Below are 14,701 nucleotides of genomic sequence, written 5' to 3' on the forward strand. Positions count from 1 at the left end.
GCACAAAAAGGAAAAAGTTTAAGAGAATAAGATGAAGGGAAATAAATAAAATTAAAATGCTTTTGCACAAACAGATCCACTGAAATTAAAAGGGAAAGTTAACTGGAAAAAAAATCTTTGCTACAAGTTTGTCTGATAAAGGTCTCATTTCTGAGATACATAAAGAACTGATTCAAATTTATAAGAAACATTCCCCAATTGATAAATGGCCAAAGAATATGAACAGTTCTCCATGGAGGAAATTTAAGCTGTGTGTAGTCATATGAAAAATGCTCCAAATTACTACTAGAGAAGTGCAAATTGAAGCAAATTTGAGGTTAGACCTCACATCTAGCAGATTGATAAAGCTGATAAAAACAATGATGTTGGTGGGGTTGTCAGAAAACAGCACTGATGCCCCCTCAATGGGTCTGTGAACTGGGATAGCTACTCTGTAAAACAATTTGGAACTAAGTCCCAAGTTATTAATTAGTGCATACCCTTTGACCCAGAAATATTATTAAGTAGTACCCACTGATAACTAGGCAAATAATTAGGTCAATACCCCAAGGAGATCAAAAAAAGGAAAAAATTCTAGATGCTCAAAAATATACATATAGCAGCTCCTGTTGTGGTACAAAGAACTAGAAACTAAGAGGGTGCCCATAAACTGGAGGAATGGCTAAACAAATTATGGTATGTGAATGAAAAGGAACACTTGTGCTGTACGGCATGAGGAAAGAGATGCTTTCAATGAAACCTGGGAAGACATGTATGATCTGTGGCAAGAGTGAACTGAGCAGAACTAAGAGAACCATTCGTAATATCAACATTATAAAAATAAACCATTTTGAAAAATTTCAAAACTCTCATCAATGCAATGATCAACCACAATTCAGGGACCTATGAGGTATGCTGCCACCTACCTCCTGACACAGAAGTGTGGGCTAATATGCAAAATGAGATGTATGCTTTTAGATGTGACCAATATACTTTGTTTTGCTAGACTGTGTTTGTTAAAAAGAGTTGTTGTTTTCCCCCCAGTAGTGTGGGGGAAGCGAGAGAGAAAAAATTAAAATCTGATCATTGAGAAATACAAAATTTAATTAAAAATACAGAGAAAAGAAGTAAATTCTGAAAAAAACAGAAAATCATGAAAGCTTTTAAAATAGCACATTGAATTTATTACATACTTTTAAAAGCATACTGAATGCTATTTTGAAAATGGAAATGTTTACTTCTGGGAGTGTTTGTCAAGTTCAGAAAGAAAATTAAATTAAAAAACTGATTAGAGAAGGTAAAGTGAAAGGGCATGTTCTCCTCCTCCCAACACAGTGCTTTGTACAGGATAGGAGCTAAATATTTGTGTGTGTGTGCGTGTCTGTCCATCCTTTGTTGCCGACGAAGACCATGCCATCAGAGAAATAATGACATGACTTGCACTTGACTGTTTTGAGTGAGGGAGGGCTGTGCAGGTCACCAGCCTCACTTTTCCTCCAGAGCCATCTGAATTCAGTGACCAGATATTCATCAGGATGACTAGAGATGACCCAGGATGAAGCAATTGGGATTAAGTGACTTGCCCAAGGTCACAAAGGTAGTGAGTATCAAGTGTCTGAGGTGGGATTTGAACTCAAGTCCTCCTGACTCCTGCACTCTATCCACTGAACCACCTAGCTGTCCCAAGGAGCTAAATATTTACCAAACAGATGAATTCTACTTTCTTGTTAAAAGATATAAATGAGGAAATAACATGGTAATACTGAAGTCTAATTTCTTCTGGAGGAGACATGCTTATTTGTCTCCTGCAAGCTCTTCTAACTAGACCTCACATTTTCTGTTTACACCACAGGTAGGTGACACAGGATAAAGCAGGAAGAACTGAATTTAAATGTGGTCTTCTACATTTACAAGCTTTGTGATCCTGGGCCAATCATTTAACTTCTCTTTGCCTCAGTTTTCTCAACTGTAAAATGGGGATAGTGATAGCACCTATCTCATATGGTTATTTTCACAAGGTTGTGGTGAGGATAAAATGAAATATTTGTAAAGCACTTAGTGCAGGTCTGGCATGTAGTCGGCACTTTAATAAATGCTTGTTTCCTTCCTCTATGTAAAGGGCACATCTCAAACCTTTTTTTTAAAATTAGTGGCCATGTTCAAAAATGTATGTTTCATTATGCATTTTGATTTCATCATCTGTCAAGAAGTGAGTAGCACTGCCTCAGCACTGGTTTTCTGCAAACATGGTTGCTCAGAGTTCTTAAGGCTTTCAAAACTGTTTGTCTTTACAATGTTGTTTTTTATTACATAAACTATTCAAGTCCTTTGAGTGTTCCTTCAGAAGTTTAGGATGAGTAGGGATGACAGAAGTTGACTATTAGTCCAGAGCTAGGTAATGGAGACTTCTTGCCAGTATTATAATATTTTGCTAGCTTGTATTTCATTGTACCAGATAAAGACACAGTGTCTAAGTTATCATTTTCTAGCTCTTTGAAAATGAAATCTTTAGGGGACGTGTTTATTTGAACAATAATTATTTTTGTAAGTTGCTACTATTTGTCTTTTCTCTGGCCTATAAAATTACTAAAAATAAAAAGCTGACATTTCTATAGCTCTGTGGAGTTTATAAAATACTTTCTATACATATATCACCTCATAGGAGTTGCACTGTCATTGTCTTCTGTAAGCCTTATAGGCATCTTTATCCCTTTTTTCCAGATGGTAAATTTGAAGGCAAACTGACTTAGTCACACAGTTTGGTCACACAGCTAATAAATGTCAGGGATGAGATTCAAACCCAGTTCTTGCTGTTTCTATGTCCCAGTACAGTATTCTAAAGATTCTGTCATGCTGCCTATCAATACTAAATGCCCAACTAAGCACATGGTTATCTGATTCTTCTAGAACATCATATCTTACTTTCTCAATGACTCCTGTAACAGCATCTTGAGAAGGGGGTCCACATTTCTGAACAACTTTGTATTGTCTCACTATACCTAGAACTGCACTAGGCAAAGAGTAGATAGATATTCAAATACTCAACTGTATATTCAAGACTTGGTCAGCAGAAAGCAGGGGTTTTTATAATACCATAGTATAACAAATTTCAACTAGAATAAAATGGACAAATGCTTCTCTAATACTAAAATAATTTTTGTCCAAGTCATTTTCTGTCAAGGGCATTTTGCACAGAGTCCCACACAGTATCTTGCATGTAGTAGGCAATTAAATGTTTGTTGATTTGGCTAAGGAAATTATACATAAGCAAACAAAGAACCACATGTCCTTCAATCTATCATTCAGAAAATCATTATCGAATTCAAGTGAAATTAAAATTCTACAGAAGAGCTTGCCAATGTGAAATCAGCAGGATGTGTAGGCAACTAGAACACTTCTGTTCAACACTAAAACTGAATTTCAGTATGGATTGTGCCACAGCTCTTAAAAAAAAGAAAAACCACTTTTAAGTGCTGAAAACTTATTTGTTAAATACTCTACATACAAAGAATTTGTTTTGATTCTGAATTGAAGCATTGTTAGTAACTTGAAATGATATGGTGATCCTCAAACTCCTATACACTTATGTTTAAGAAGAAAGTAAGTTTTGAGCCCAAGTACAATAGTATTTACCTAGCCAACTCCTTTATATTTCCTTTTATTTGATACTTATTAGGTAGGGCATCTAGTTGATGCACTGGATAGAGTGCGGGGCCTGGAGTCCAGAAGACTCATCTTTGTGAGCTCAAATGCAGTCTCAGACACTTACTAACTGTGTGACCTTGTACAAATCACTTAACTCTCTTTGCCTCAGTTTCCTCATCTGGAAAACGAGATGAAGAAGGAAAGAGGCAAACCACTCCAGTATCTTTGCCAAGAAAACTTCAAATGGGGTCATAAAGAACTGGACACAACTGAAAATAAGTGAACAACAAAAAAGTAAGTCAAAGGTACCTTAAAACAGAATGTCCTATTATGGCAAATAATAAAAACTCCAAATTCCATGCTATCACAAAGCTCATTATGCTCTGTTTAAGATGGTAGACAAGTGAAACCACACATTTTTAAAAAATTTCCATTTAAAATCACTTAAAAACAGACATATACAAGTTGTGGTAATTGGCTATTTAAAACTGGGCTATCTAGAAAGATTCTATAATGTTTCTCAAATGTAGAATGGATATGACTTTCTATTCAACAAACCTACAGAATAAAAATGCCTCATCAGCTTTCATTTAAAAAACATCTTCTGTACAACAAAAAACAACATAATTTTTTATAATAACTTACTTTTTGAAAAGAGACTGGAAAAGAATTTTCTGGCAGAGATGGTAGAAAAAAACTACATCTAAAATACTAAAAAAAACCTTAAAACAGTATAAAGGGAATTCCTAGTTAAAAGCTTTAACAAGTAAATTTTAGAAGTTCACTCACTAATAAAGAGATACAAATTAATACAATTCTTGAGATACTACTTCAAACCCAGAAAACTGACAAAAAATAATTAAAAACTATAAAACAAAATACTTGTGGGAGCATGCAAAAATAAAATATCTACACTCATTGCCAGCAGAATCGTAACAGAAAAATTTTTGGAGACCAATCTGGCAGTACACAGTAAATTACAAAATTAATCATATCCTTGGGTCCGTTATCTATAACTGTATTACTTCCTTGATTCCGAAATCTTAAATTCCTCTTTCTAATCACTTCAGCTTCTCCTCTCTATCTCATTCTTTTAAAAACCATTCTTCATCTGCCACTTCCTGTTCTAGATTCTAGAACATTCCCTCTGCTCTGGCTTTACTTTAATCTTGAGTGTTATAGGAGACTAGCTCAAAAATGCACTGTGAATCCCTCTCCTCAAACCCTGTTCCATGTTATCCTTGTACCAACTTTGCCAAATCTGGATTCTTCATTGACTGAATAATATGCTCTTGAATCATGATACAGAAAATTCTATAATGATGGTAATGAAGGTCATCTAAAAATATGTTAAATTAGCCATAGATACATCAGAGGTAGTAAAAGGTTGTACAATAAACCAACCAGAGGATTAAGGAAAGAAATATCTCTACATAAACTGAAAAGTTTACATATAAACAAAAAGTTAAAATCAGAAGTTTAGTAAGTTAAAAATAGAAGTAGAATTAACTAGGAAAAAAATCTTTGCACAATGTTTCTCTGAGATAGCCCAACTATTCAAGATACACAAGGAGATGATTTGCAAATAACAAGAATCATTCCCCAATGAATGGATGGTCAAAAAATAGGAACAGTCAGTTCTTAAAGATATTCAGGCTACTGACAGCCTAATGAAAAAATTCTCCAAATCGCTAATAATTAGAGACATGAAAATTACAACAATTCTGAGATTCCACATCACACTCACTAGATTGGCAAAAATGACAAAAAAACCAAACCAAAACAAAATTCCAATTGTCAGTCAGTTAAGAAGCTCTTTATGAAGTGCTTATTATGTGCCAGATAATGAGCGAAGCTACGGTGATACACAGACCAAAATAGCATCTCTGCCCTTTAAGAGCTCACATACTAATGGAGGAAACAACACGCAAATAACCATGTACACACAAGATATGCACAGAGCAGACGGAAGATAACCTCAGTGGAAAAGCTCTAGCTGCACAAGTGGGGACAGGAGATGCTAGGAGAGGCCTCCTGAGATGAGAAGGCAAAGCACTCCACGCATGGGAAAAGGACAGTGCAAAGCTGGCAGGTGGAATGTCATGTAAGGAATAGTAAGGACTGGCAGGGGAGGAAGGTATCTGCTTCTGAAGGGTCTGAGATGCCCAAATGCACGATTTCTTTTGTTTGTTTGATCCTGGAGGTAAAGGGGAGCCATTGGAGTTTCTGTAGGAGGTAGGGAATGACTAAGAAAATCATTTTGGCAGTTGAGTGCAAGATGGATTGGAGTAGGGAGAGAACTGAGGTAGGGAGATCATCTAGAAGATTACTGCAATAGACCAAGAAAAAGGTGATGAGGGCTTGTGGGTCAGGGGAATAAAACCTGACAACAACTCAGCTGGAAAAACAAGACAAGGTAAATAAGAATAGGTAAAGAGAAATTACTAGAGTTATTTTTGACATCCCTGACTTCTTTCTAGACCCAGCTCAAATGAAACTTTATACAGAAGGCCTTTCTTTGCATACTGCCCTTTCCTCCTCCATTCAATTAACCCTTTTCATCTTCTTTCTACTCTGTGTGTATCTTGTATGGATCCACTGGTTTATATATTGTCTCCCTTATTACTATGTAAGGACATACTAAGGACAAAAACCCTGGTTATGCCTTTCTCTGGATCTCTAGCACTTAGCACAGTATCTGGCATATCATAAGTGCTTAATAAATGCTTGCTGATTGATACAACTAGCTCTAGAGTTGATAGTCTCTTATGTTTAGTGATTATATAAACCTGAAACTAACATTCATAAAAAAGTAACAGGAAACAAAGGAAAGGAATTATCAACTTAGAACTTGAGAAAAGAATTCCTTCTATGAGTCTCATTTTTTCTTTCTGACTTAGCAATTTCTTCTCTGAAAATAATGTGACAATTTACTCAGTCTGAAGCCTTGATGAAGGGGTAAATGCTAAGACAAGTCTGACTGAGAGCCACTATTAACTACAGGATTAACAAAGTCAGTATTAAGATTCAGACTGAGCAGCTTTCCTTAAGTGCTGAAATCTATGCAAATTTAGAAAGAACAAACAAAAATAGTTATAAGGCAACTGAAAAATCTTAGCTTAGATTTCAACAGAGTTAATGTAATGCCACCCCCTGCATAGCATTATACAGGGTAGCAGGGCACTGAGAACAAGCAATGCCATTATTGAGGTTTCTTCCAGAACCATTAATCAAGGTCTTACTGAAATACCACTCAAAGAATTTATTTCTTTTAAAGTATTAGTATAATTGCTTCCAGATAAAAAATGCTCACGTAATCCAATGAATTCACCAGGACAGAAGAAACAATTTGCAATGGCAATAATAACTTTTACAAAAAAGAAAATATTTCCAACGTAGAAAGCAGACATTTCCTCATCCTTCCTTTATGCTCCTGGGAAGTACCCATTGGGGCATTACTGCCTCAAACCTTTATGTCATGAACTTTACCACCTAGATGCTAGGGAACCTTACTATGTTCTGCAACAAGTACCTGAATTTCCTGATAAAACTTATGAACATTCAATACAAAATAATGTTTTGTGTTACTGTTTTCCTGTTACCTGTTTCCCCACTGTTCCATGCAAAGGGGGTTAGGTGGATTAATAAAGTCCAGTTCAGTAGCCCTTCCTACCCTCAAATATTACTGTGCAAGCCTAGGTAGTGCAGTCAACAAAGCAATGTACCTGGAAGCTAAGGAGACCAGAGCCTCAAGTTTAGCTTCAGATACTTATGTGTGACTCTGGGCAGATAATTTAATCTCTCTGCCTCAGTAATATCTGTAAAGTTGAGATGATCACAGCACTGACCTCTCAGAGATAGTGTAATAATCAAATGAAATAATGTATGTAATGTGCTTTTCAAACTTTACAGCACTACATAAATGACATTATTATTATTACTTTAAAAAACAGTTTAAAATTAGTCAATTTTCTCACAATGCCCTTATTTTAACTTGGTAAAAACTATGTTGCACGCTCCCTTAGAGTAACACATATGTCTATGTTTCAGGCTACACTAAGGAGAATAGGGACACAATGTTAGTTAATGTGGTATCCCAAAGGAACAAATACTTTCAGATAAGATGAAGACAGACACTAATACTTTAGTACTTAATGATATCAGTTGGACTTTTAGACTGAATCATTACATTGTTGTAATATAATCCACTTATTCAGAAAACATTTATTCTATGTACCAAGTCACTGTTCATGATCATGGACTTACCTTGTCAGGAAAAACTTCTTGACAAGAGGAGATATCAGAAAACAGAATTAGCTCTCTAGGGAGATAATGAATTTCTGGACATGTGGATCTACAAGCTGGGGCTGAATGATTTATCATCTGTCTGGTGTGTTGTAGAAGGGATAAATGCTTTAAATAGGGATTGGACCAGGTGACCTCCAAAGTCCCCAGTAGGGTTCTAGAATTTCTTTCATTAGCTTATTGTGGAGCAGGAGAAAGGAGAGGAAGAGGAGAAGAGAGTACATATAACTATGGATGATGATGATGATGATAATAAAAATAACTGTTATTACTATAACTAGCATTTATGTAGCGCTTTAAGTTTGGCAAAGTATTTTGCAGATATTGTCTCATTTGATCCTCCCAACAACCCTATGAGTTCAGTGCAATTATTAGCCTCATTTAACAGACGAGGAGACTGAGGCTGAGAGGGCAACATCTGAGGGAGAATTCAAACTCAGGCTGTCCTGACTCCAAGTCCATCAATCTATCTACAATGCCACCTACCTGCCTAGGCTGCTTACCTTCCTCTGTAAAACAAGCCATTCGATTTTTTGGACAGTTCTTGCTATAAATTGATTTCTTATACTGAGTTCGAATTCCTTGTGCCTTCCCATCAAGTATTAAAGTGTAGGTTGATTTGGTATAGAGGACTTAGAAAAATATTTCTATTTCATCTTCTGCATCTTGGTGAATAAAGTACAAACAGCGTCATAGCTGTTGCCTTGCCAAAGCTCCAATATTGCAGAGAGAGAGAGAGAAACCAAACAACAGAATGATGTTTGATACTGCCCTTGGTTCTCACATAAAACTGCTGTCCCAGTTCCATTATTCATTGTGTAAGGTGAACCTGTGCGCTAACCTTCCATTTAGCTGCAATCCTAATCCTATTCATTTATAGCAAAAAAAAAAAAAAGTTGGAAAAGGAGATAGATGGAGCTATTAATCACAGTTTTTAGATGATGTACAAGACTATCACATTACAAACACAGAAGGAATAACAGTAGTTAAATCTTTTAGAGGAATACCGTTAACTGTAAAACATTCCCTTTTGTACTATCTCATCTCTGTCAATCTGTTATTGTTTGTAAATATAGTGTGCACTGAACATCTGCTGTAAGTAAACAAAAATCAAACACTACCTTATATTCCTTTCATATGAGATTATAACCAGTTTCTATTTTTGAAAGTGGAGATGAGATTCTTTTGATGAAATTTAAGTTAATTAGTGATTATATTAGGTAAAAATCTTGAAAGAATAAAAGATTTTCAGATTTAAATCCTAAAAAAATGAAACAAAGAAAAGAAGCAAAGACCTCCACAACATTAAATTCTAGTCATTTTTTTTGTCTTCACATGTAGAATTCTTACCTGGGTATACTGCCTGTCAGGCTTCTTTCACTCGATGATGATGATGATCCAGGTCTTTGTTCAATTTTTGTTCCAAGATTCTCAGTTTCACCCTTCTGGGGTTTCTCTCCCTCTTCTTCTAGCTTCTTCTTTTCAGTGTCACTGTCATCACTTCCTTCTCCTAAGATGTCATCAACCTATTAATTGATCAAGAGTCAATGTGTACATGAACTGATGCAAAATCAAGTAAGCAAAGACAGGAAAGCAACATACACAATGACTACAACATTGTGAATGGAAAGATCAATCATAAAACATACATATATACATATACACACAACTTTTCTCAGCTCCTTTACAGAGGTTTAGGGTTGAAGCATAGAATATAGCATATAAAGTCAAATTTTTTTTGATATGCAAGTTGGTTTTACTAAATTATTTTTTCCTTATTCCTCTTTTTAAAAAATTCTTTGTTATGATAAGTAGCTCTCTGGAGAAGGAAGAATAGAGTGATGGGAATTTTAGGGGACATAAAAACAAAAATATCAGTAAAAATCTATTTTTAAAATGTTTATAAGTTCTTATAGGCTCTCTTATATAGTTACTAACTCAGATTTTAAAAGTTCATTCATCCACACAAAGAAAAATGAGCAGTAATTTAAATATTCCTATTTAAAAAATCCATGAAAGAGACATACATAAAATATAAATTTTAGACACAAAAATTAACTAGAAACTTATTCTCATGGTATAACTGCATGCTAAGACTTAAAGATGACCAGTAACTCTTTTAAATTAGTTAGGAGAATATGAAGAATAACTCTGAAAGGACAGAAGAGTAAAGAGCAGCAAATTTGGAGTCAGAGAACCAATCACAGCAACTACTTAATAAATACATGTTGAACTGCATGTCACCATTAGCTTCTTAAAACATGAAAAGTGTGAAAGCCCATTACAGGAGCAACTGAGGGATCCTCTCACTAGTACTTCTTGCTCCTTTTGCCGAGTCCACTCTTGAAGGGCTTATAAACAAAGTGCCCAGAGATCATCAGTGTGGTTAGACCGTGGGAAATAAACCTTACAAAAACACTTGCTATTATTTGTAGGCCCATTGTTTTGCTAACTATTAGTGTGTGACTGCTGTGAAAATTTTCTTTTGATTAAAATCTGAAGATTAAGTTGAACATAACCAGTGTCATCCTTGGGGCAAAGTACTGTACCATAAGTTCACATAACTTTCTTCTGCTCTCCACATTAAAACATGCCCAGATTCCAAACAATGGTTCTTATAAATTTTTTCTTTTTTAATGCTCCCTTTATGATCCAGCCTCTAATGTTGAAGATTGTTCAGTTTGTACTGATTCTCTTCTCTAACTCTACTTTTCCTCTTAAACATGTCCCATTTCCCTGTCTCTGCCTGTTTCCATACTGAACTTAATGTAATTTTAAGTCAAATTATGTGTATGTGTGCTGAATTGTCCTTTGTTTAATTCAGATAAGCCTGAAGTTTGTGAGATGACTTCCTATCTTCACTCCCTTCTCCATTCTCACCTAGAAATACTAAGTTCTTTCCTCTTCCCAATTTCTTTGCTAACCCTTTTCTTTCTTCTCTCAAAATCAACAAGGTGGAACCAAACTACCCCTAAATTCTATGTTTGTCATTTTTAAAAAAATTTATTCTAAACTTAAACACAAAAACACAAAAAAGAGATCACTTCCATACACATAGCACAACACAAAATGAGATTTTCAATGAAACTGTCAATGTCCACTTAATATCTCCTGCTTTTTAAAAAATGTGTAATAAATCCTAAGTATTTATTTCAAAATTGTCCCGGTTGTCTGTTCTTCCTGCTGAACTCTCTTATGTTAATAATATTTCTCATGCTTGTCTTTCTGTGACCCCTCAAGACAGTGAAATTTTGAACGGACTTGTCTTTTTTTCCTTCATGATAAAGTAAGCACTTAATCATCATTTAGCCCCTTCCAATTTCTCAAAGATATTTTACCTTTTTAGGTTTCTCTTGTTTCCTATATTTTTACTTTAAAGGTTTTACCCAACTCTGATCTTTTTATGAAGAATGCTTGAAAGTTCTCATTTTTTGAAGGGTCACATTTTTTCCCACATGCTTATACTCAGTATTTTCTCAATAAGTTATTTTTAGTTCTAATATTTAGTCCATTTGTCTTTTTGAAAATCATATTCCAAGACTTCCTGTTCTTTCTGGTAGCTTCAGTATAGTCTTGTATGATCTGGCATGTGGCTCCTTGGTACTGAATTTTCTGTCTGGCAGCTTGAAGTATTTTTCTTTGACTGAGGTCTGAATTTTGGTTCAGAAATTCCTGGTTGTTTTTTATTTGGGATTTCTTACAGGAAATGATAGATGATTCTTTCTAGTTTCACTATGTCCTTTGGTATTAATAGATCTGGGAAGTTTTCTTTTATTATATCTATAAATATGATATCCAAGGTTCTTGGAATGGTCATCTTTTTCATGGCATCTGATGATTCTCAAATTCTCTAACTCTTTTCAGGTTAAGTTGTATTTGATATAGATACTTAATATGTTGTAATCTTTAAGTCTTTTTTTCTTCACTTTGTTCTAATATTTCTTGATGTCTCAGGAATTACTGAGTTCTCCTTGCACCATTATACGTAAAATAAAAACTGTCTGCCATGTACATTCTCTGTTTTCGGTGTTTTATTCTTCCAATTTTCCCTTAAAGACCTCAAATTTCATTTTTCATTTCTTAGTTTATTTGTCTAGCCATTTTTAGAGTCCTTGAGGCCAAACCATTCTTCCCCCACTCCCCTTGCCACCATACTTGGACTTGTAAAATTATTCTTTTCTTGTGGATTTCTCTTTGGCTTCTCTTAACTCACAATATTTCTTCATTGTGTTCCATATGTTGCTCTGCTAACTTGTCTCCAGTCTTAGTTGCTAGCCTGTGATTTTGTGCAAAGACTAGACTCTGCCCTTCTATAACCTTGGATGGGGAGTGAAGTTTGTCCTCACTGTAGTTTGGATGCTGTTGCACTTCTGGACAGGGTGATTTATACTAGGCCCTACCCACTGTAATCCTTGGTTTCTAACATCCTTTCTAGTTAGCCCAATGCAGGTATTAGCTTCGGCCAATCACCGTCTCTTTCTCCTTTGACAATTCTTAATCAGAAGTTCATTCTGCTCACTTGCTGCCTGGTCAGAGAAAACAGATTAAGCTGATCTCAAATATCCTGCAGGTCCCTGGAATATGTGACTATTTGTTGAGTTGGGCATGTCTCTTGCTGTGCCTCCAAATGCTCTGAAGTGAGCACTGGTAGGACCTGTTTCTCTGTATAATGATCTGTGGTGGGAGGGATAATGACAGTGACTCTGTCTGTTACTGCTACTCTCACAGGCCAGGGTCCAGATTCTATAGACTTCAGTGCTCATTTGCAAGAGGTTGCTGCTGACCGACTCCTTCCCCCTACCCCGCACCCCCAATTTCCTCTGTAATGATATCTCACTCCTTGCGTGTAGGACTTCAGGACATGTTAATTAGAGATTGCTGGCTCAGCTGGAGCTTATTTCCTGGAGCTTATGCTGGCTTCAACCTATTCTGGCACGGTCCCTCTTTGAGATTTCACAGGCTTCTGTCTTCTTGAGCAGTTCTGAACTAGATGAAGAAAATGTACTAGTGTTTTTTTTGTTCTTTGTGATCACTATTCTATTTAGTGCTCTTTTGCTGGGATTCTTGTGGGAGAGCTGGGTCCTTTAGGACCTTTTGTTGCACCATCTTAGTCTGAAGTCAGGCCATAGTATCTTAACTAAAAGTGATCATCTACTCCAGTAATACTCCAGTATTTCTCAAAGCAGACTAAAAGTTAATTTGGAAATATTTAACAAAATAAATAAAAATACAACAGAATTTAGATAACATAGTTTTCAACATGTGGCCTGCTACGATGGTTCAGTGGCCCACTTCTACTTGTGTTTGACACCACTGATGTGTTCCATTTTACAATCCCCTCACTTAAGAGATGAGAAAACTGAGGCCCAAAGGCATTAAGTAACTAACCTAAGGTCAGATATTAGGGGAGGAGGGTGCAAATGAAAAACACAATACATGGCAGTTGCAATCAAAGTTTGTTATAATTTTGATAAAAGAGGCATGAAAACCAATATCATCTAGCAGGGTTATTTTATACATTTGTTAACTTCAATATTGCCTTTAAGGAAGGAATCATGCATGGCCCATCCCTTGATAGTCTACATGGCAAAATATTCTAATATATGATACAGAAAAATGTATCAAATTTCATCTTAAAGAGGTGATTTTAAACTAATGTTACATTAGAAATAAAAGTGTGTTAGTTTACTCTTAACATGGCCATATATTCTCCTAGTTAACAGAAAATACAGAAACATTTTATGCTAAGTAGTCAAATTTCATTTCAATGTCATTTTGCTTATGTTTAGGTTTTACTATTAGGTAGTTACAAAAAGTCAAGTGTAAAACCAAAAAGCCTTCCTGAGAAGCCCAGCAGAGTGCTTAATAAAGAAAATCAAGTTCGTTCTAAAATATCTTATGGGAAATTATCCACTGGTCGATTGACTGACTGATACTTTTTGTATTACTGAATTACGTATGGAAGTATTGATAGGTCCTGATATTGTGAATTACTGAGTCTTGCACAAATACAGACAGAACATTTAATGTGAGAAATCTGGTATTACTAGATTGATACTGTTGAATAGAAATGTTCAAATTGTTCTTTGGCACTCAAACTGACCTACGATGCTTGTCTAGAGAAACTGGGCTAAGTTTTCACACACAGAGATGTACATCTGTCAATTGAGAGCACAGTAGTTGAGTTTCGAGAGGCTTGTGACAAGACTAGGCACAAGAGATGAATTTTTTTTTTTAGGCACAGAAACTGACAAAGACCATCTACAAAGACAAAGAGCAATAAAGAACTATGTTGTTGGAAGGTGTACTGAAGAAAAACCGTGAGGTACTGATTAAACAACCAGCACAGATTAAAGTACCTACTATGTGCTAGGTACTGTTCTGGGCTCTGGGGTTACAAAAACAAAAGTGAAACAGTACTTGCCCTCTAGCCATGGAAAACAACATGTATGTAATTTGGGGAGAAGGCACAAGCAGTGGGAGGAATTTGGAAAAGGTTTGTGTAAGTGGTGATACTTGAGTAGATTCTGAAAGATAGGAGCCAGAAAGGAGTTCATTCCATGCACCAGAAAGAGTCAGCACAGAGACAGATGAAGTGACAAGTGCAAGGAACAATAAAAGACCAGTTTTTCTGGACCATTCTATGCATACTTGGAGATTCTATCTAATCCAAGAAGTAACTGGGAACCACCAAAGTTTACTGAAAGAAGAATGACAAGGTAAGATTTGAACTTTAGGAAAATCATTTAGGCTGTTGTTTGGAAAGTGGAGT

The 14,701-nt window shown here is 35.7% G+C and overlaps 1 protein-coding gene across 2 annotated transcripts in view; it reads right to left on the reverse strand.

Annotated features, from left to right (window-relative positions):
• The window catches only part of CTDP1 (CTD phosphatase subunit 1), a 154,420-nt gene that overhangs the window by 36,997 nt on the left and 102,722 nt on the right, over positions 1–14,701 (reverse strand). For both annotated transcript variants that reach the window (XM_072604043.1, XM_072604042.1), the window contains exon 12: positions 9,280–9,455. In XM_072604043.1, the coding sequence (XP_072460144.1) occupies positions 9,280–9,455 (176 nt within the window). The remainder of the gene's footprint in view (positions 1–9,279; positions 9,456–14,701) is intronic.

This window comes from Notamacropus eugenii, chromosome 4 (genome assembly GCF_028372415.1).
Source record: "Notamacropus eugenii isolate mMacEug1 chromosome 4, mMacEug1.pri_v2, whole genome shotgun sequence".
NCBI classification, from domain to species: domain Eukaryota; kingdom Metazoa; phylum Chordata; class Mammalia; order Diprotodontia; family Macropodidae; genus Notamacropus; species Notamacropus eugenii.